General features: G+C 41.6%; 1 protein-coding gene across 2 annotated transcripts in view; it reads right to left on the bottom strand.

Annotated features, from left to right (window-relative positions):
* LOC6620232 (dnaJ homolog subfamily C member 16) overlaps window positions 1-24,446 on the bottom strand; it is a 222,929-nt gene that overhangs the window by 128,310 nt on the left and 70,173 nt on the right. For both annotated transcript variants that reach the window (XM_032719507.1, XM_032719506.1), the window contains exons 3-4: window positions 6,740-7,137; window positions 6,544-6,690 (exon numbers count right to left, since the gene is read on the bottom strand). In XM_032719507.1, coding sequence (XP_032575398.1) covers window positions 6,544-6,690; window positions 6,740-7,137 — 545 coding nt within the window. The remainder of the gene's footprint in view (window positions 1-6,543; window positions 6,691-6,739; window positions 7,138-24,446) is intronic.

Consider the following 24,446-nt stretch of genomic DNA (forward strand, 5'->3'; position numbering starts at 1 on the left):
TATTTTCCGACGATGCCATTTTAACTTGGTTAATTTCGTTTATACCGGCCTGCTTTTCAAGCCTTTGGAAAAACTGATCTAAATCGAGAATTACATTAATCTACAAATCACCAATTTTTTAACGTGCAATGGTTATCTTTTCATGTTTGAGGAAATACATATATCGTATTTTTCACATGCAGTCATTTTTAATTACTCTTAATACGTTGGGCTTTGAACCTCTTAATGATTGCTTTGGCAATTATATTTTTTCACATTGTTCTCCTGCGTATAAATTTTGTCTACTTTGAAATCTTGTAGTGACTTTAAGTATTTTTTCGCTTCATATTTTTTATCTCGTCTATACATATCCGTGATAATACGTGGGCAACGTGGTTTCTTTCTCCTTGACTTATTCTACCGTATATTCATATTCTTCCGAGTCCAATCGCATTTGCATGAGTTAAATAAACAAACAAATAAGCTAACCATTGTACTGTGGATACATGTACATACATGCTGTGCATGAGTCAAATGTATTTCATCCAAGAGAAATTTTTAAACTCATAAATGAGCACATTAATCCAAAGAAATCTCTCGGCTGCGACCTCATAACTCTAAAAATGATCATTTAACTGCCTTATTGCGACATTTGCTACTTAACCCAGCTATTCAACGCCATAAATAGAGTTGGTTACTTCCCAGATAGATGGAAAAATCAATCATCAGAATGATTCAAAAACCCGGATAAAATCCAACATCTGCTTCGTCGTATAGATCCATATGCTTACTCTCAAAGCTTTTCAAAAAATACCTTCTGACCCGACTCAACCCGTCCTTAAAGCTCACAACAAATTACCAGCACATCACATTTGGTTTTCGCGAAAATCATGGAACTATACAACAGGTTAATGGAATAAAAATGTAGGAGTGTGTCCCGTTCGCACGACCTTAATCCCACAGTACGCAGGATCCGTACATTGTGCTTAAAACTAAGTTTGTGTATGTACAATATTTAGTGATTAGTTATTGTGGCTTCATGCTTCAAACAGAAATAAGAACTGAATTCGAGAACAGGAAATACTGCACAGCTGTTTTTATGGATGTATTCCAAGCATTCGACAGAGTTTGTCTAGACTTATGCACAAGCTCAAGCTAAAACTATCCAAATACACGCACAAACTAATCAGTCATACCTTTACGGAAGGAAGTTTTTAGAAGGCGAGCAGGTGTCCCCAAAGCAAGCGTTCTTGGGCCAACTCTCTATCTCTTATACACAGCTGAGTTACTAACAAGCAGAAGTCTGACGACATCCACCTTTGCCTATGACATCGTCATTCTTAGCCGTTCCATATGCCCGATCCAAGCATTAGCGCAACTAGAGCTCTTTACCGGGTAACCGTGGTATGTTGAAAACAAAAACATTCAACGAGACTTAAACATCCCTCCAGTCAAAAATACAATAGCCAAAATCAAGAGGAAATACTAGGACAAGCTTACATTGCACCCCAACCACCTAGCGAGATTTCTTACACATCTCAACAGTAGATCCCGGAAGAACAGTTTAAAATAAATTGTTGACAAAATAGACTAGTATAAAGATTTTAAAACTTTTAAATTGTTCTCATATTATAAGAAAATATAAAATAAATAACCGAACAGTATAACTAAAAAAAAAAGATGCATCGAGTGAGGGAGCCCAGTCGAACGGCGAACGAAGCAAGGCGTTGCAGCGGAAACCAGTCACCAATTTCATCCCGAATTAAATCGGAGTCCAACACTTCAAGCTTCAGTAACAAAGGAGGTTCGTCTGGATTAATGGAACTTAAAATTCGACGGAACCAGTTGCAGGAAGACTGTCGAAAATTTTCTATTCCGTGTGGGAAGGTTGCAAGAAGTATATGGAATAAGTCAGCAACAGGCCGTCTTCTGGTCGGCGCAGCTAGCAAATGGTATTGGCTAATAGAGAATCAAGCGAAGGATTTTGATTTTATTCGCTCACTAGAGAAATGCAGCGAGCTTTTTACACGACTGGAAGTGACTTGATGAAGGCCAAAGTGTTGATGGACAGGAAAGAAAGGTATAACGAATCTTTCAGCGACGATGTCTCGGACATGCACATTTTGCAATTGTAAATTAAAGCAAAACATCGCTTATGATGAGTTTGCAGAACTACTAAAGGATAACACGAACTCTCAAATGGGCGGTTTACTGCTAACGTCACCAATAAGATCCCCTGGCCAAGCTAAAAGAGGGCTCAGAGTAGGCAGATTGTTGAAAAATAATGGAAAACCGATGCAAAGTAGTCCCGTCAATGAAATCCAACGCTCAGAAAGGCAATACTACTATTGCCGATGGTGTTCGGTGGATGAATTCCAGTGCAAGCCTGGAGACAGCCGTGAGTCTATCGGAACTTCCTGAAACCCTTTGCACTACATGATTTGCTATGTATACGGGATCGGATTTATCGGGATGGATGTATATATACCGCCAGCCCCCTGAAAATAAAAACCCATGCATGTCCCTATTCTATGAGGTCTGTCGTTTTTGTCGTAGACCTGGGAAATTAAATATAACTAGACATCCGCACTAACAACAATATATATACGCACATCCCAGCAGTAGAGAGAGAGTTTTTCACGAGTAGGGCGAAAAATGCAGTTATTATTAGTGAAATTGATTACGTTGTTCTTTTACAAAGTCTGTCAACCGTAACGCGTATCCACGTCGATCACATCGAGCTACCTTCTGAGTAAGATCACAAGACTCTGATAAATTTTTAAAATTAAAAATTATTGAAAAATGTGGCGTGGCAGTTTTTGCGCGGTTTTCGCAAAAATCTTTTTTTGCAAATCGATGGAGAATTACAAGACTAACAAAAATGTGAAAAATATTAACACTTTTTTCAAAAGGGTGGGCGTGGCAGTTTTGTGGGCGTGACTACATGGGTCAACAAACTTGCGCTGCGTATATGTCTCTAGAATCTGTATGCTGAATTTCAACTTTCTAGCGTCCCTGAGATCTCGACGTTCATACGGACAGACGGACATGCGGACAGACGGACATGGCTAGATCGATTTGGCTATTGATTCTGATCAAGAATATTATTATTATATAGTCGGAAACGCTTCCTTCTGCCCGTTAAATACTTTTAACGAATCCAGTGTACTCTTTTACTCTACATTACTTATTATATTACATCTTATTATGTCTTACGTCTTATTATACATAAGAAAAATCAAGATAGGCTGCAAAGAGTCTAAGGCTTCCGAAAATACGGCCAATGTAATCAAAACCGTGGAAGTGATCGAACACAAGGTCGAGATCCTAGGCGTGCAGCATACCCTTAAAAAAAAAATACCCTTACCCAGTATTAAAATTAGAGAAAAGTTACAATTGGGCAGTGCAGCGGCTTCGTGGCTACCACCATACACTGAAAAGATTCTGCCTAGTATCCCGCAGTCTTGATAATCTACGTCGTGGAAGGCGAAACTCGCTTAGGTAATATAAAAAGTGCAGTGACAATAAAAAACAGCATATTAAACCCCAGCAAAAATAGTGAAGCAAAGCAAATCTTAACAAAACAAAAATAACAACAATAACTTCTCCATACAATGCATGACTCCAGTAATTTGAAAACGTGGGACGTGGGAAAACCTTGACACTTATATATGAGAATAATTCTAGTGTGTACTTTTTTATGTGTATTACGTTTTTGGTATAATCTACAATTTGTCGGTGATCGTATAATTCCAACAACATGTCTAGTAACACCTAGGATCCAACGCGTCGAGATCTCATCGCCCAGGATTAAGGTGGGGTAAGTTTGTTGGAACGCAGTTCCCATGTTTTCTTCATATTTCATCTATACATATATTCTCTTTCCAATCTTGTTTATCTTTTTTAAGATCAATATATTTTTGTAAACCAAAGGGTAGAAGATATTTATATGTTAAGCCTCTTCCAGGCAGTGCATTTCTTTGATAACAATCAAAGGGTTAATGAATAATACTTTTTTAACAAATAAAGATAACTTTTTAGCGGCGATAATCAGCATTGTTTTTGATGCAGACAAGCGCCAGAGAGACGTTTGTAAGCGTAAATAGCCAACATATTTTGTTGACATGTGCACCGTTTCCCGCTAGTTAATTAGATACTCGCAACTAAGCCTAATTTTTGTCAACTTGTTTAGCTTTTGTATACTAGCCGTTAAATCTTATATTACCCATGTCACTAGCCAACAATATATTTTAAATTAAGATATGAAAAACGAAAAACGTAAAGCTGGTCGTCGTACTAGGCTAAAGCCTAGTAAGTTTCTTTGGCCGACGCTGCCGACGTACTAGGCCAAGCAGCCACGTCATTTGTGAGGCTCGAGTCCGGCGAAATATGAAAATTGTTGTGGAATCCGAACGCATAAGTCACGCTACCACGGCTAGTGGATTCCGAACATATCGCTCAAACATTCTGATTTTTCGACGACTGGCAGGACGGGTTTTTGGACATACACTCTATTTGGTGGCATACAGTATGGGGATCAATTAAGTGCTTTATTGTTTATAATTGAATTGGCCGGTTTGGGTGGCGTAAATACGTCACTATATATATCTTCACACAACGCAGAGCATTTAAAATAACTGTTTAAATAAATAAGCCCCAATACCTCTCTTTTTTGCCCACGTGACTAGTAACCTCGCGTTCTGGTTATCTTCCTGCCTTGCCTTAAAAACTTGGCGCAGCGGGTCTTCAGAATGATGATCTGAAGGGCATACTCACCAGGATGAATGGCCAGATTAACATCCTGCTACCCGCATTCGAGACTCAACGGCACGTGACACGAGAGACAAAGGGCATAGATTTTGAACTCAGCCCTTAACAACAGGGCGATAGAGCTGTACGAAGGTAATACTAGCGTGCACCGCTTGAAGGGCAGTGCTACCCAGACGGAAATACAAAAGCCTACCAGAAAGGCTCCTCACAATGCGCAGGTACCCAAGGTGCAAGTGCCCAAAGTCCAGGCGCCCAAGCCAAGGAACCGTACGTCGGGTGGCAACGGTGAAGAAAGGGCGACATCCAGACCTAACGAGTCCAAGCCCAATAAAGCCCCTGGACGAGATTGTATTCCTGGAGCTGTTATTAAAGCAGTGGCGTTGGGTAGACCTGACATTTTCAGGGCCACCTTCCAGCAATGTCTTCTGGACGGAATCTTCCCAACAAGGTGGAAAAGCCAGAAAATAATCATGTTGCCGAAAGTCATGGGACCAGCATATAGGACATAGCTGGAAAACTGTTCGAACGTATTCTGTACCATCCTCAACGGCCTAGGAAGTCGGCAATATGGCTACCGGAAGGGAAAAAGTACCCGACGCTCTCTCTCTTTCCTGGTGATAGATGGCTAAGAGGCAGAAAGGAATACTGCGCAAATCGACGTAAGGAACGCCTTTAAAGCCACTAGATGACCCGTAATCCTCGAAGCCATTAACAATATGGGAATCACGGAGTACCTGAGGATAGGAACGGTTCCCCTTTCGGTACCAAACGGAAGCTGGCCCAAAAAGATACTGAGTTCCTGCAGATGTTCCCCAAGAAGCTGAACTTGGACCAATCCTGCAAAACATCTTGTACGATGGGATCCACGATTCAAGCTCCCATCCCCTGGCTCGAGAAAGCCGGAGTAGCAATAGCGGCGCAAAAGACCGAGGTGGAGATTATGCTGGTCTCATTCAATGGGACACACGTGGGGTCACAATAGCCCCTAAGGTACCTGGGTGTTATAAAAGACCACAGACTATCGTTCAAGCTCCACGCGAGTTATGCCAGCAAGGCAGCAATCACAGCCTCTTCATTGGCTAGACTAATGCCCAACGTCGGTGGACCAAAATATCCTGCCAGGAAACTGCTGGTGGCGGTTGCAATTAGACCCCTCTTGGAGCTCCTATTACCCTCACTAGGTAATAGAGAGGATAGCTTTTGTTCTATGTCTTAATTTCTTGAAAAATAACGTCCGTATCTGAGCAAATATTGGTACGGGAAGTTAGCCTCGCATGATGGCGGATTAGATGATTTATGGATTGTTCCCCGTTGAGTATATTTAGTTCTATACGTTAGCTGTTCACTAACGTCCATAATTTAATTTTTTTTTTCATTTGTCCTGTACAGTTTAATAGGTTTTCCACTATAACGCCCACAAACCCCTCTAAACTAAACACCCCACACTATTGAACATTTTCTTTCATCTTATTATTATTTGTTTCCCAATTTCGTCCTATAGTCCAGAAAATGTTTAAATTTTTTTATTCGCACTTCCACTAGCTGAGTTACGGGTATCTGATAGTCGAAATTCTTGATTATAGCTTTCTAATGTAAACATTTTTGTAGCAACGCATATGTTGTAGAAAACTACAAATGCAATTTTGATTAATTGATTATTTTTTTTAAAACAACAATTATTTACATATATCATATCATATGTCGTATACTGATAATATAATATATTTTACCTTATTTTTGTAACACGAAAGAACCGAATATTTTTTAAAGTGATTATAGCTAAATCGAACTTACCAACAACTTTTTGTGGGGTAAAGCTATGATCGCGATATACGAAATACTGATTGTCTAAAATCAGAACCAGTTGTGGCACTTCTCGGGCGCCACATTTTCGAAAAACGGACTCTTCATGCACTGCATTAACCGTTGCGAAGTTAATACCTTAAAAAGTAATAAACAGTGAGATGACACTTTCAAAATGAATAAATACCTATTGGCTGAAGTAGTTCAACAATTTTTTTGAAGGCATCAACAATTCGAGTGCATTTAAAACACCAATCATTGTAAAACATGACAACGTGCACTTTTTTTGCATTTTTTGATAAAATAATTTTCTCAAAGTAATTTGTTGTTATTGATAACTTCTGATAAAATGCAATATCTTGCTTTATATTGAACCGTTGTCCGAAATCATCATCATTCTGATTTAATGTAAATCGATTATATTCACTATAATCATGTTTCTTCTGAAAGTACTGTGAGTTAATATCCGATACTCCATACCGGTCAAAAATCCGTCGTCGATCCATGTCAGCTAGAATTTCATAAGCTTGTTTAATTTGTATAAACTTTTCGGCACCGTAATCATTTTTAACTTTATCTGGATGCCTGTAATACATTAGAAAAAATAAGACATAATTATAATATAATTGGGTATACATAGATCTCCTATGCTAAAAAGTAACTTTTTCCTATCGGATGTTTAAGTGAAACATCTCTCTCTATCTACCTCTGTCCATTTTCGTCTGGAAATACAGGAACTACAAAATTGTAAAAGTTAAGATTAGGCATGCAGATTCTATACCCAAATACGCATGTTTGTTTCTTGAGGTTTTGAACCCAAAGCTGCCAAAACCACATTTTTGGAAAACGTTAACAAAACATAAATCTATAACATTATCAAAACATAAAAAAGACTTTCACAAAATGCACAAAAAGTGTTAAATTAATTTAAATGTCACATAAATGTATAATCAATAGAAAAAATATTAAAAAAAATAATAAATTTAAGTTAATACATTCAACTTTCAAAATCATTTTAAATTTTACAATTTGAACAATAATAACAGGAGATTCACTGTTTTAAAGTTTGCAATTGTCTGCTGTAAAATGCTCATCTTACAATTTATTTATTAATCCTCTTGTTTGTATTAGCTATAATATTCATATTTAAAAACAATAGAGAATGCTATAGTCGAGTTCCCCGACTATCAGTCACCCGTTCCTCAGCTTGTGTGAATGCGAACGCGAAATTTCATCATTTTTCGGGGATATCGATATACTGATAGATAAAATGAGAAAAAATGTAAAAAAAAAATTTTGGCGTGACCAGTTCGGCGGCTTTAGAGCGTTAGAGTGGGCGTAGCAAAAAGTTTTTAAACAAGTCGGGAAATTTATGCGACTAATAAAATTAAAAAGTAAAGTGGGAGTTTAGTGCGGTTTATGGGAGTTAAAGTGGGAGTGGCAACATGGGTCAACAAACTTGCGCTGCGTCTTCGTCTCAAGAATCTGTATGCTGATTCTCAACCTTCTAGCTTTTCTAGCTTCAGAGATCGAGACGATCATACGGACAGACGGGCATGGCCAGATCGACTCAGCTATTGATCCTGAACAAGAATATAAATACTTTATATATTCGGAAACGCCTCCTTCTGCCTGTTACATACTTTTTAAGAATCTAGTACCCTTTTACTCTACGACTAACGGGTATAAAACTTATATACTTTTTTCTTATTATTATTATATTATATTATATTCTTTATAGGGTCGATTATAACGAATTCTATTATCTAATACATAATTTTTACCGAATCCACTATGCATTACGAAAATGGTTTTTAATAAATACAATTATGTATTTGATATAATTGCTAGGTTGCTAGAAGCTATCAGAAAAATATACAGAAATAAAATAACATTTTACAAATCATATATGTCTTACACAGAATTGACTTATACAGAAATTAGGGAATGAAAAATATATCAATCAATCCCAACAATATTAAGCACACATTCTTTCAACAGATATTACTAAAGAAAATAAATCAAGATGATCGTTAAGCGCCTCCAAGCTAGAAATAAAGGAAGCAGATCGGCAAGATCTATCCATCGATAAAGTATTAAAATTTTTTAAGCTACCAGTAGAAGAAAAGACAATAAAAACATGACACATAACTTAGCCACCAGTAGGGCTAATATAATAGCAGTTAAATAAGTGGACCTTACAAAGGGAACATATGAAAATATTTTTGTCAGGAAAGTCAGAAAATCAAAAATAGTAGGGACGGCCCACAGGATGAGAAAATGCAATACAATCCAATATTGGTAATCCGCAAGCAGTGACACTTCTTAAAATTTCAAAGCAAAGTTATCAACACTACAACAAAGAGGGAAAACAGTAACCCAATTTTCAAGATAAGTTCATAGTTTGAAAAAACAAAACAAGAGAGAATGCTATATTCAGCTAGTGGAAAAGTGATCTCGAAATTTTATAATTTTTCTGCGATATCGATAGATATTGGTGAATAAAATAAAAAAAAATTTAAAAATTATTCAAATGTGTGGGGGGTTTTTGTGTATAAGGGTGGGCTTGGCACTTGGCGAAATTTCATCATTTTTCTGCGACATTGACAGATATTGGGGGCTAAAAAGAGAAAAAATTTAAATATTGTGACAAAGTGTGGGCGTGACCGGTTTGACGGCTTTAGGGCGTTAAAGTGGGCGTGTATTTTGGTAAATCGATAGAAATGTACAAGACTACAAATTTTATGAAAAAATATCGAAACATGATTCAAAAATGTGGGCGTGGGAGTTTTGGACGTTAGCGTGGGCGATACAAATATTTGTTATGCAAATCGGTATAATTTACAAGACTAATAAAATTATGAAATAATATCGAAAAGTATACGGACATAAGGACAGTCTGACAGAAAAAAATGCCAAGATCGAATCGGCTATTTATCCTGATCAAGAATATATACACTTTATATAGCCTTACCTTATATTCTTACACAATATAATAGACTATTATCAATTGAGATTCATTCAGATTAATATAATATTCCACACAACTTGAATATACTAAAACAGTATTTCCCAATACAATGTGCAAATATTACGCAATCACTTTATTAAAACAGACCCACCTGTTGAGGTAAATAGTATTTTTATTAGCTATTTTTATGATTTTTGTGAATGAGGTCATCGATTTAAGCGATTTTTAATAAATGTATTTTATTTATGTTGGCTACAGCGAAATTCGGCATCGATGCGCATATGTTACGAAAGCGAATGTAAAAGAAGACATTGTTGCAGAGCGGACGGAATAACCCTAAGACCCGGCGCCAGTGCAAGAGAGAGAGAGATGCTGCCGCAACTTCTCTGCATAGATAACGAACGAATTTATTGCACATCTGAGGTGGAGCTTAATGTGCTCCAAAGTGTGCATGTGTGCAATTAACAAATGTAGAAATAAATTATAAGCAGCTGAGAGACCCGACATCATCAAAGTCAAATTTCCGATTCATGTTCCAATTACATACACCCACATATCACTACAATTAAAGACAACAATATATTAATCCCAAGAGATACAAGCAGGTATGTACGTATGCTGCGAAAACTTTATCGAATTCGCAGAATTTCTAAGTCGAAATGATCGATACGAAAATAGTTTAGTTCCCAACTAACAAAATTATACAGAAGTAAATTACCGAAAAAATAGCCGAACCATCAGAAATGGAATTTTACAGTCCCCTTTTACTAGTTCAGAAAAAAACACTTCCAGTCTCAGAGAAAAAGAATAGAAAAGAATGAAATTTAGATAAATTTCCCCTACCCAGAATTGATGATATTTGTGGATTAACTGGGATTTTTTATGTCTCGACATAAGGTCATTCCCGACAAGCAACGGTTCATATTGTTCATAGTACCTAAGTCTTTACAAAGAATAATAACTATGTCATTCTTGGGACTAGAGCCTCTGATGCATTCCTCTTTAAGGACGATTTAATAATTATATGTTGTTCCGAATAGCATGTTTATTAAATGCATGAAATACAACGTACAAGCCCTAAGCATGTTAATTTGTAATGCATAAAGTCACATTTTAGGCAGAGACAATGGATTCTTGCCACGTGGCCAGTTATATCTGTATATAAAAAATGCGGACCATACTCTAAAAGTATATAAAATCTTGATCAGGAGTCCATCTGACCAACTCCGTCTATACGGACATTTCAGCTTTACCTGCATGGTAGACAGGTATAAAGCTGCAAGGAGAGCTGGACCATCACCAACAAGCATTTTAAGCTGGTTAGAGAAGCTAATAGTGTCATATAGGACTCAAAGACCGACAGCACTACAAAGAGTACGGAAAGAAGATTCAATGAGAATTTTCGTTACAAGATATAATTATAGATATATAATAGTGAGCAGGACCACTAATGCCAAAATTAGGAAAAAAAATGCACGTGAAAATTAAACTTCCCTCACGTGACCAGACGACTGCACAATCCCACTCTTCCCCTTTCCACCATTGACTCTCTCTGAATTGTATTCTGAGAGCCTTTTCTATGAATTTCATAACATTGCGTTTAAAGATACTTCGAATGAGCTGCATATGCGAGGAGACACCGATGCGGAGGACCGTCGACCAAACTTTTCAAAAACTTCCGATGGAAGGGGGAGTTTTAAAACTCCCCACAAATCAGGGTGCAGGAGAGCTGCATAGCGAAGATGGCTGGAATGCGAGAGGAGTCAATGGCAGACTCAAAGGCAGTGTCAAATGGTGGTAAATAGTGGATCTTGGCCTCCGGCACAGCGGTGAGACTGTGAACTAACAGTACCGCGCTGGGCCTGAGACTCGAGCAAAGGGCACACAGGTATTATTTTTTATACCACAATTAGAGAATTTTTACCTCTTGTATTCCGATGTACTCTCCGCCTGTCTCTTTGTTAAAAGTTGACACACCATTCGGTGTGTCGTAATAACCGTAAGATTATCACCTTTTCTCGTGTCAACCCAATAACAGGGACTTACACTCTAAGAGGGTTGATGATCTTGGTATTTATCTGGACCCTAAACTTGAATTATCAGACCATATTTCGACTATTGTCAATAAGGCCAGGGGTTTCCTTGGTTTTATACACAGGGGATCAAAGCAATTTTATGATCCTTTCCTTTCGCTAGTCCGTACGATTTATAAGTATCACCAGTTACTTGCTGGGAAATTTAGATTTTCATTGTCGTGCGAAAAGTACGATTACACACTGAGGTGAACAAAATTAAAAAATTACAGCTTGGCAGGCCAAAGTTATTCAAAGCGGACAGAAAAGGCTAGTTTTCTAGTTTGTCCCACAAGACATGGTTAGAGAGTGAGAAAATAGAATATCAGCTTAAAACAACAAAAACCTGGTGGAGCGGACATAGAAAAACTACAACAGACTACAAGAGATACGAAAATACAAGATTCAGAACAGACCCGGACGTGGCCTTGTGTTTCTTGATTTCTTTGAACTGTCTTCTTCAAACTTCAGTTATTGACTGAATGGAATTTCACAATTACGCTAACACAATAAATTCTTATTCACACTAAATTTGTATCGCTCTAACAAATTGTTGAACTGAGGCTGCGCAATTTGTTGAGCTTGTGGATCGTGTGTAAGAGAAAGCACAAGTAGGCAATGGGTACATGAGAATGATGGTTATACATATTTCAATTTCATATTCTTCATAAGTGATGACATAACAATAATGAATCAGTAGTAATGGTACTTAACGACTAACAAAATCAATAATAACATATAGCAAAAGGAGACTATATCCTGGTTAATCTAACAGGATTCCTTTTTTTAAGTGTCCAAACTAGTGACAGGGTATTTCTTAAACACTCTAAATAGCCATAGACACAGAATTCCCAAACACTCATGCTATACCGTATTAAGAAAAACAGGCCATATTATTAACTCGTTTACACATTAGCGGTGGAATACCTTATTAAAGTACATCAATACTCTTTTCTAATTGGATTCCACCAACTCATCTGGTATGCTTTTAGCATCTTCGTTCACATTGGACCAATGTATCTCTAGTGTCTCTATCAACGCATTTATTCTCATTGCAATCCACCAATGAATCCCTAGCGTCTCTCTCAACATCTTTTATTTCCCACTGTTCATAAATAAACCCGCCAGTGTTACTGTTTAGTTTGATTTATTGGTTAATTTCAGACACTTAATATTAATTAGTTCGACACCGATGCGTACGTTTCTCGCAGATCAAAAATGTGACTAACTTAAGCTTTGGCTGTACTCACGTCATACGATTAAACTAGCATAAGACGTAAACAAGTTACAGTTAGAAGGGCGTTAGAAGTTTGGAAAAGTACTGGGCAAGCTCGCGGACAATTACAGCGGTGCGATGCTTACATTGATTCCGCTGATAAGCTCCGCTGAAGCTACAGACAAATGATAATGTAAACAAAGATAAAGGGTGACTTGTTCGCGTATACAGGGTGTCTCGTTCCCAAACATACCGGCCCCCCTGAACGGTTGTTCAGCAGAGAGGCAGTACAGCGATTTTGGCAATTGGGCGTTTGTATAATCCGTGAGCAGTCTTCACTGTAACGACTCGGACCTTGTTGTCGATTCCTGCGTGCACTGCGGTGATGCGGCCAAGAATCCATTTAGAGGGCGGTAGATTGGGCTCCTTGAGTACTACCAGTGTGTCGATCTTCAGATTCTCGGTTTCCAGATGCCACTTTGTCCGCTCATGAAGAGATGTCAGGTATTCCATATGCCACCTTTTCTAAAAGCCTTGAACCATGGCTTGCAGCTGATTCCACCTCTCCAGTCGATTGACTTGTATATCCAGACGACAGGGTTCAGGCAATGCAGTATACGGAGATCCAGTCAAAAAATGAGCAGGCGTCAGTGGATCCAAAGAATTATCCCCAGTTGGGCACAGCGGGCGTGAATTCAGGATAGCTTCAATTTGGGTCAGGACAGTAGAGAGCTCCTCAAACGTTAAAGCCTTTGATCCAAGTATCCGTTTCATATGGAGTTTAATTGAGCGAATTCCAGCTTCCCACATCCCTCCGAAATGGGGAGCAGACGGGGGTATAAAGTACCAGAATTCCCTTCATTGGCAAAGAATCCTGCTAGTTCCTCATCTTTGGCTTGTTGAATGGCCAGACGTCTCATGTCATCCAAAGTTGGCTTGCCTCCATGAAATGTAGTTTCATTGTCCGAATACAGGTCAGTAGGCTTCGCTCGGCGGGCAATGAATCGTTGAAAGGCTGCGATGAAAGCCTGTGTAATTAGCTCACTAACAACCTCGATGTGAAGTGCCTTTGTAGTGAGGCACACGAAAATAGAAAACCATGCCTTTCCGATGCGTGGAGTTCTTCCCTTTGATTCCTTGATTGCGATCGGTCCAGCGTAGTCCAGCCCTGTGTGTTGAAAGGAATTCGAGGAATTGGTAGCTCTCCCATGATCTGGTTGCTTGTGCCCTTTCGTTGAAGAAAACAGGATTTGCATTGGAATACTGCCTTTCTGACGAGATTGCGGGCTCCCAGAATCCAGTACTGCTGACGAAGATTGGTGAACGTTGCATCAACTTCAGTGTGCAGATAGGAGACATGAAAATGTCGAACCAGAAGTCCAGCTAGTGGTGTATCTTTAGGTATCAGAATCGGGTGCTTGGCGTTGTAGTTGAGTGTAGATTGCTCGATTCTCCCACCGACTCGCATTACTCCATAATCATCCAGAAACGGAGAAAACCGGATAAGATGCGATTTAGCGTTAAGCTGGCGTCGATTCTCTAGCTGCGCATATTCTCTGACAAAGGATTTTTGTTGCACATGTCGAATAAGTCGGCGCTGTGCGTCCAGCAACTCTTCAGACGTAAGGAATGGTGCCGAATTCCTATGATGGGATCGAAGAGTGTGAATAAAGCGATGACAGTAGCTAGATACCCTTATAAGACGCGTCCAGGTTGAGAATTTGTGGATGAGTAACTCGTGTATACTTTCATCAGGAAAGTTATGTAGAGTCGTGGGCTTTATGGCTCGTTCTTCGGTGTTGACATCGAAACTTGAAGATACGCTGAACTTGCTTGTAGAAGGTGGCCACTCAGAGGTGGGTGGGGCCAGCCAGGACGGACCTTTCCACCACAGTCGATGCTCCAGAAGCTTTGACGGATGAAGTCCTCGGGAAGCACAATCTGCAGAATTGTCTTCCGTGCGAACATGGTTCCAGCAGCTACGGGGAAAGTCGCTCAATATCTCAGAAGTTCGGTTGCAGACGTAGGGGTTCCACCGTCGAGGGGGAGCTGAAAGCCAGTGTAGCACAATTTCTGAATCTGTCCAGCAACTCGTGCTGAAAAGAGGAATTGTTAGTTATGTTTTGACAATAGAAAGCAATCGAGATAGAAGTAACGCAGCGTTTAGCTCCAAACGTGGAATTGATATGGGCTTGATCGGGGCCACCCGTGTTTTGGCGGCAACCAGAGTTACTTGAAAGCTGCATCCAACTGCAACTCGAGCGTAAACTACCGCACCGTAGGTGTGCGAGGATGCGTCGGCGAATCCGTGTAGTTGAACATCTCGAAATGGTGACGCAATATACCGTGGTACTTGGCATTGCGTAAGTGCTGGCAAATCCTCTACTAAGGCTCTCCAGCGCGTACGTAGACCTTCAGGAATGGGGTCGTCCCACTGCAGGACACTTGTCCAGCTTTCTTGGAAGATTAGCTTGAGTAGAACTGTGACCGGCGCTACCAGTCCAAGCGGATCTTAAATTCGTGATAGCTGAGACAAGAGTTCTCTTTTCGTCGGAGAAATGGTCGCATCGCATCCCTTTAGGTTGAGATACAGAACGTCCTTCCCAGGGTTCCATTGGATACCAAGAACTTTGACAGGTGAATCCGCAGCTGATTTGTTGAGGAGCTGGACAGGTTCAAAACATCTATCTTCAGCTGGTAATGATTTCAGAAGACGCCAACTATTTGAACTCCATTTGCGTAGCTTGAATTTTCCCTTATCCAAGAGGGCTATAAGCTCGTCCTTGAGAATCATAAGCTCCTCGAATGTGTTGGCGCCTGTAGGGATATCGTCCACATAGGCATCGTGCAGAAGAGCGTGAGCTGCTGCAGGGTATTCATGGCCATGATCGTCGGCAAGTTGCTTTAGAACTCGAAAAGCCAGAAATGGTGACGGTGCCAATCCGTAGGTTACCGTCAGCAGGCCGGAAGCGTAGACAAACGCCAAGAAGATCGCGTTGAATCGGTGGACCAATATGTAGTCTGTCATTGAGCGATACTCCAGAACTGTCCTTTCCTGATCCATCAAAAACTACACTACATTTGGTAGTCAGACTGTCCAGTTTGATGACAGTGTGGTGCGGCAAATAGAAGCAGTTGTCTGGGGACTCCTCATCCTGAGCCGAGGTCAATTGTTCCATATGTCCACGTTGCAAGTAGTCGTCCAGGAAAGCTTCGTACTGCTGCTTCAATTCTGGATACCGACGAATTTTGCGTTCCAGCGAGAAGCGATTGATGGCCTGTGGCAAGGTCGAATCAATAGGCGGTGCCATCCCCTTGAAGGGATACTCGACGACGTACACCCCGTTCGTCGAGCGCTTGTGTGTGGCAGCAAAATGACGCTCTGTGGGATCGCTGGCGTCCAGGAGAGCCTGGTTAGGCTGAATGCTGTCCATCTCCATGAATGAACGAACCATCGTGTCTAGGTCCACGTGATGAGTAACCGCAGAAGTAGTGTGATCATCGAATGCAGAGTAAGAGCCTGAGAATCCAACCAAATACAGTATTGAGAGCGATAGGAAAGTCGTTACCAAAGTGTTTCCGATCTCCTGTGTATAGAGACCAAAGTTGATCCGATCCAACAATGACATCGATTGCTCCAGGTGTGCAGAACGTTGGGTCTGCCAAAGGAAGCTCGCAGATTTGCCTCCACGTAGAGGATGAGGTGTCAATAACTTGGGCAGGAAGTGATGACGTCAGCGAGTTGAGAATGAACGAGACCAATTCGACAGTTTGGCTCGAATGACGAGAGCGCAGCTTGATATGTGCGCGTCCTCGGGTAACGCCCGCGCTATTGGCGGCGAGACCGAGAATAGAAATCCGTGCGTGCGTTCGACGCACGCCTATTCGCTGAACAAATGATTCCGATGCCAAGGTTATTGTAGATCCAGTGTCCAGGAGCAGCCTGCAGGTTGTAGTGCTTCCCCAGGCGTCGATGACGTCAGCAAGGATGGTTGGCAACGGAGTCTGAGAACCAGCCGCCGGAATATTCTCCAGAGTATGATGCGTAAAGTTGTTTTCCGCGGGAGTCTCGTTTCCCAAGCGATGACCTTCTCGAGCTAGCGGTTGATTGTGGCCAATTGTAAATCCCGCATGTGAGACTGCTGGTCGATCGCGGCTGTCAACACTTGCTGTGTCAATGTTGTTGCCATTTTGAATTGGCTGCGACGAGCCATGAACCAAAGTATGATGCTTGCGGCGGCAGATCCGACAAGTATGCCTCGATGTACAGTTGCCCATCATATGAGCCGGGCTGAGGCAATTGAAACAGAGCTTTCTTGATTTGAGGAAGTCTCGGCGAGATGCAATGTCGAGTGCGATGAATTGAGGACACTTAAACAGTTGGTGATTCTGCTGGCACGATGTGCACTTCGGCTCTTCCCGTCTTGGATGCGTGTCTGCGTGGTGCGTGGTAGCTGCGCGTCGAGCTTGGGTTGATCGAGTTAATTTAAAAGCCTCCCACGTATCGCAGCGTGATGTGAGAAATTTCAAGAATCGGTTGATGGTCACACCTTTTTCCTCGGATTCTGCGCACTGAGCCCAGGCTTGGCGGGTATCGCTATCTAGTTTTGAAAGTAAAATGAAAATTAGCCAGGGATCCCTCTCTTCGCAATTAAGAGCTCGTAGACCACGAATAACTTCGTCTGCACCATCGGCAATTTTCCGCACTGTGCCGATATTTTAATTTATAGCACTCGGAAGGCTCATGAAACTGTTTAAGAACGATCGAATAATTAGCGATTGTTTGTTATATCGCTGTTCCAGCCGATCCCATGCTTCCCGATAGTTGTAATTAGTAACTGGAATATGTTTAACTAATGCAAGCGCGTCTCCGTCAAGGTACGATTTTAAATAATGAAATCGTTGGCAATCCGTCAGGCTCGAATTGTAAGCAATCGATCCAATAAACATGTCCGAAAAATGTTTCCAGTCCTCATAATTTCCAGAAAAAGTCGGAAGTTTAATTCGCTCGAACTGAAAATCGACATGACTTCTCTGGGATGTGTCTGCGGCTTGAACTGTGGCATCAATACTGTTTGAGGTGACATCCCGTCGCAACTCCTCCAAAGTATTGCTGAGAATAGCGTGTGTAGCATAATGTTTGTCCTCATATGCGTCAAAATCCTCGTCAGGGTTCTCCCAATCGGCTTCCGATTTAAATGCATACAGCTCTTCGGAGAGCCGTACGAACCGCAAATAATTTTTTTTTTTGCGCCAGGCGGACAACTATTATTTGCACTGAATGAATGTCATCAACAAATTTTAAGGCATTATTATGCGCACGAGTAATTTGGCTTTTGCAGAAGCCCCGTTGTTGAATCACACTCCGCATGGTGGTCGAAAGAAGGGAACGATTCTATACGATGTAGGAATCTATAGATCATCGTTTGCCAAAAGGCCAATAATCAAAATCAAATACCCGAAAGAAACGCAGTTCCGGTGATCCGGCTCGAAGGACCAATTTTTATGTTCATAAATAAACCCGCCAGTGTTACTGTTTAGTTTGTTTTATTGGTTAATTTCAGACACTTAATATTAATTAGTTCGACACCGATGCGTACGTTTTCTCGCAGATCAAAAATGTGACTAACTTAAGCTTTGGCTGTACTCACGCCATACGATTAAACTAGCATAAGAAGTAAACAAGTTACAGTTAGAAGAGAGTTAGAAGTTTGGAAAAGTACTGGGCAAGCTCGCGGACAATTACAGCGGTGCGATGCTTACATTGATTCCGCTGATAAGCTCCGCTGAAGCTGCAGACAAATGATAATGTAAACAAAGATAAAGGGTGACTTATTCGCGTATACAGGGTGTCTCGTTCCCAAACACCCACATATAGTTCTCTGGGAATTTCTTATTTCGGCATACTTCTTATGAACTCAGGCGAGTACTTAAAAGTTCGTTTATTTGCTATAGATTTCAAAATATATCGATCTCCTTCTAGTATCTGTGTCACCAGAAATTGACCTTCTAACTTTTGATTCAACGTTGTTTGATGTATTTCCCAATTTTTAAGCAAAACATAATCGACTAAATTTAGTTTTTTTATTGTCAAATCGTTCTTTTGCATATAAAAGATTCCTCGTCATATTTTTTTTCGCCATTTTTTTACATAACTAATATCAACTATGGCCGCCACGCCAGTAGGTATCACAAGGGGATGGTACGCGCCGTAATTGTGACACACTACTGGAAGTGCAACTACACTCTCCATGCGAGGGCAGCTGGAAACAGGCTCTTAGTTAGGTCATGTCTCTGCTAAGAGTGCTCAAAAATTTCCACACCTCCGGGCCGGAATAAGGTGTCATTCGACCCGTGCCGAAAGTCTGCAAGGCTGGGGGGCCGTAAAACAACTAGCCCAGTCGCTAACGGATCTAGTTAGCCTTACCCGGGTACTGCGGATCTCTGCCCGGGTGGACCGTTTATTTCTCCGTAACTCATAGGGACTATGAACAATAGACCAAAAAACATTAAAATACCGCAGGCCTTGACTGCGGCAAATGTCGCAAGACAATTCGAGGACCGTCTCCTTGACGGAGAGCGGCCTACTTCGGTGGTAACACCAAAAAAGCACGCCCAGTTGCGGGAGGGAAGAATCGGCCACACCGAGTCACTCGAATGTGGTCCAAGCCGGCCCAGCGGGACGGGCTAAAAACCCATTACCGCAACTTGGTCAGCCTGGGGCCCGGGATGACCCTAACCGTAAGGGGCTCAGCAGGGCCAGAACGAAGTGGTATCTTCGTTACCTTCAGCAGGGCAAGTCACCCGCAGAAGCTTTGTCTCTGGCCAAGACACCGTAGCCGCTAGAGCAAAAGCCCAACTCTGCTTTGAAGCGGGCAAACTCTACCCTGACGCCTCCGACGGAAACGCCTAAGAGGCAGAAGGTGGAGAAGAGCAGGCCACTGACTGCTTCCTTCGATGGCCCAAGTACCTCAAGGGCTGCAAAGGCAACTGAGGTACGCAAGCCATCATATGCGGCCGTAACTGGGGCCATCAAAGTTGCGGTCGTACCAGAGGGGTACCCCAAAGTCGTCCTTAGCAGTGAGAACCTCTCACAGCTCGAGGACGCACTACTGGAGGAGATAGTCCTTTTTGGTTGGGATTCTCCAATCAAGTTTGCCACACTGCTGAGTGGCTGCAATTAGCCTTGGCATTGATGAAAGCTCATGCGCCAAGATTATTTCTAGTGACCACAAGCTGAGTTTCAGGTTTGGAGACATCTCAGTTAGTGGTTTAAAGAAGGCCAAAGAGATCAAATCCGGCACAAGACAGGTCGAGACTCCTCGAAGTCCACCAGTCTCCGCGGAGAAGGAGAAGCCGAATAAGCTCTCCGAATCCAGCGAGGATCTGGCGGATGATGAGGATCTTGATGCGTCCATCATCGAGATGGGGAATCAGACTTCGATATCCTCTCAGGAGCTGGGCATGGAACTAGACCTGCTGAGTAAGGAAGAAGCGATAACGGCGGATGGTGATCTGGGTATCTCCAAATCAGCAACGCCGACGATGGAGCCGATCATTTAATGGTCGGGAGTACAGGGATAGCTCAGGTGAACATCCATCGCGCCAAGGCAGCCTCGGCCGTGCTGGCAAGGATGTTCACCAAACAACATCTTGGGCTAGCCCTGGTATAACCAGTACCGATCGTGGTAGAAGATGTGGGAGCAGCCAAGAAGACTGTGGTGGCATCGGTATACTTTGCAGGTGACGAGGCGTGCCCACCGCCCGAAATCACTGCACTGGCAGAATACTGCAAGAGGACACACTCACCCATCATCATCGGATGTGATGCAAATGCACATCACGTGATGAAATGGAAATCCTAAATGTCGGCAATGTTCCGACATTTGTTACCAGGGTAAGATCCGAAGTTCTGGACATTACACTTACCAGCAGATCAGTGGCTTCGCATATAAGCGACTGGCACGTATCTTCTGAGGATTCAATGTCAGATCACAGAATTATTCGTTTTAACATAGGGCTAAGTCTAGAATGTAGCGAGCGTAGGCGCAATCCCAGGAATACGAACTGGGAAGGGTTCAATGCCTCCTTACTGCGGAATCCAGCTTCTGGGGTAACCGGGAAACTCAGTACCACTCTAGAACTGGAGGCCGCCGTGGAAGATATTAACTCGTGTCTTACTAACGCGTTTAGAGAAAACTGCTCCCTTGGTCGATCCAAGAGGGAAAAAGATGCTCCATGGTGGAACGACCAATTGGAGAAGTTACGGAAAGCGACCAGGCGTCTCTTTAACAAAGCAAAAAGAGAAGGGAAGTGGGGAATAAACTGACTATGTATAAACATGAGATCAGGAAAGCCAAACGAAGGAACTATAGAACCTTCTGTAAGGCAATAGTAAACACATGTGAAGGCGCAAGACTTCACAGAGCAATCTCCAAAGGAGTGCCAGAATCAAATCAGGCACTACGAACGGAGGATAACTCCTATACTATAGGAAGTAAGGAGAAACTTGAGCTACTACTCGCTCAAGTATTAAAAACAGTTGGACAACCCTGGGGAAAGTACACCCTATGAAACCACAAACAATAAAGTGGTATACAGACGGATCCCTCCCTCACTGTGCTATTGGACGCTGTGCGGAGTTTAATCTACAAAGGAACTATCATGGCAAGGACATTGCTATACTGTCTGATAGTCAAGCAGCCATAAAGGCACTCAGCAAAGCTAAGATAACATCTAAGCTAGTAAATGAAGTGAGGACCGCCCTAGACAAACTGGGAGCAGTCAACAAACTCACAATAAGGTGGGTCCCGGGACACAACAATATCCCGGGAAATGAGCTAGCGGACAACCTAGCCAGGAAAGGGGCAGAGAACCCTCTAATTGGGCCCGAACCATTCTAAAGCCATTTTAACTGGCCTTCTTACGGAGCACTGCCGACTTCGCAGTCATTTGCATAAGATTGGCATTGCAGACAGTGAACTCTGTCGCTTCTGTTGCATGGAGGAGGAGAGCTCTGCACATATTATATGTGACTGCACGGCGCTTTCCATCAGGAGGAACAGACTCCTGGACATGTATGTAGTCCCACGGGAAACAATTGCAGCCCTGAACCCCAATAAAATTCTGGCTTTTATACAGTGCATTGGGCTTCAGGGAGATCTTTGAGTCATGAAGGGGTAGTACAATAGATCCTACTGGGTCGCAGTACACATAGAAACCCACTTAATAATAATAATAATAATCAACCATATTATTTTTTTCAACTATAGGTAACATATTAAGAGGCCTTAATTCCTTTCCAATTAAAAATTCTACAATTAACAGCTATTTGTATTTCGCGTAAAGCGTCTCTGACTACTTTCAAAAGCAGTTAGCATACGCGTTAACAAACTTATAACCCGTTTATTAAATCGAACTCTATTTTTTGCATATAACGGAATTCGCTGAAATTCGATCCAGTGAAAGATCTAGCCTGATCTGCAATGATTCAAGCAGGAACACCAAATATTAATATTGCTGACTTTACCGCGTCTATACAGCTTTAGCAATTAATATTAATGGTGTGGCGTAAATAAGCACGCCTACTTGAACAATGATATATTCTTTTTCGTATTTTTTGCCACTCAGTTTACCGGTAATATCGAAATATATAAATTAGTAACTTCCCTGATGGAGGCTCGTTCAGTTTGCAAGTTATACAATTGTCAAAGAATTTACGAACATGTTACGTCATATATTCGAACCAATAAAATTCATACATTTTGTCCAAGATGTACATAAACTTCGTGGACTTTATTCACTACAGTCCACCAAAAGTTCAGTTATAGTCGGATTGAGAGAGAGGAAATGAGCCATTTTAGCTCCCGGTCTACCCAGAATATCGAAATCAAACGACTGCATGTAAGTTAACAGCTGAAAAGTACACTCGATATATCGGATTCGGCAATTAAGTAGTTTTATAAAGAATACCCTAGCAACTCAATAGATTCACACAAACAATGCTGACGCTCCCAAAATGGGTTCAGCACCCCGCGCTATCCAGTGTGTAGAATTGAAATGAAATGATGAGTAGGCGTGCCGACCACGATTTTATGGCGTGATGCATTGGTGCTAGGGTATGCTTAAATATATTTTGTACTTCAGTTCTGTCTAAGATACCAATAAACATTGATCCGGCTTTAGCCGGATGTAATTGATATAATTGCCGACCCACAAGGACGGTGATTAGAGAAGAAGTAAACTCTCCAACAACCAATTGCTTTACTTGGACTTCTGCAGTGGGACATCCAAGTAAAGCTAACCCCGCTGGACTACACTCCAACCTCACACGCCTCCTACATCGACGTGGGACAGAATAACATATTCGGCGCCCAACTTCTTCAGACCAACAACAACAATATTAATCTCACAGGCTAGTTAAGTTACCAAACATGTAAAATATATTGCACATCTTTTGCTTATTTTCTGTTGCGTAAATTAGAAAATTAGTGGCGACAGTCAGCCGTAGACGCATATAAATCTTCAAGCCATCATGGCAGCGCGGCACATTAACAAGAAGTCTCTATTATCATGTCATGCAAGGGAACTTAGCCTGATGCAGTATTACGACGACGTAGAAAACCGGTTAACATTATTACAAATAAGATCGTTATGACACACGAACCGGACAGTGCTATTCTATTCAATACTGAGGTTAGAAAGATGACCTCCATGCGTTCATTGCAAGTCTCAGGAAAGTTTTGGGAGCCATATTCCTACCGGCTCAACCCAAGGATTTGCCCTCAGCTTTACTTTTAGCTAGGGAATCCAAAACAATCATATAACGCACTATATAATATATATATATCATATAACTGCGCCACGTATGCTAGGGCTTTGAGAGATAAGGCGAATAATTTGAAGCCGCTCCAAAGAACCACTTTGAAAAAATAGCATGGCCGAAGATGGCCAGGGGAAAAACCCGCACTTCTATAAAAAACGAAATGGGCTCTAACAGGATAATTCGCCCCCAAGCAAACGCAAGGCTCTACTATGGCACAGATTAGACAGCCGACCGCCTTCGGAAGCGGTCAACCCGCAAATACCAGAAGCTAGAGTTTTCGAGGCCATAAAAGGCCAGGTTCCACACGTATGACAGGTCAAAGGCGTCAGAGAGTGCAAAATACCATGCAACAGGCTGACGATAAAAATTACAGAGAATATGAAATCGCCGCCGCAAAAACAGTTACCGAAATAGATGAGAAGACTGACGATAATGATCAGATCAATTTTTTGGGGAGCGTATCCGTGTGCCGTTCATTGAACGCCAGTTATAGGGGAGACAACTAAAAATTCTAATCGACACAGGGGCGGCGAAAAACTACATCAACCTCATAAAGGAGCTAAAAAATGTGGTGCCGGTTAATTCCCCTTTCACAGTTAGTTTCATTCATGGTTCCAACAGGGCTTACCAGAACTGTTTAATGAACATTTTTGGGAAAACAGCTGCGTTCCTTCTCTTAGACACCATTTCGATGAATTAATTGGATTTGACCTTCTAGCTCAAGTAGGGGCGAGACTGGACGAAGAAGAAGGTACAGTAGATTACTGTTCTGTTTCCGAAAAGCTGCAGCATCATATTTGCCATACTAGA

This window comes from Drosophila sechellia, chromosome 3L (assembly GCF_004382195.2).
Source record: "Drosophila sechellia strain sech25 chromosome 3L, ASM438219v1, whole genome shotgun sequence".
NCBI classification, from domain to species: domain Eukaryota; kingdom Metazoa; phylum Arthropoda; class Insecta; order Diptera; family Drosophilidae; genus Drosophila; species Drosophila sechellia.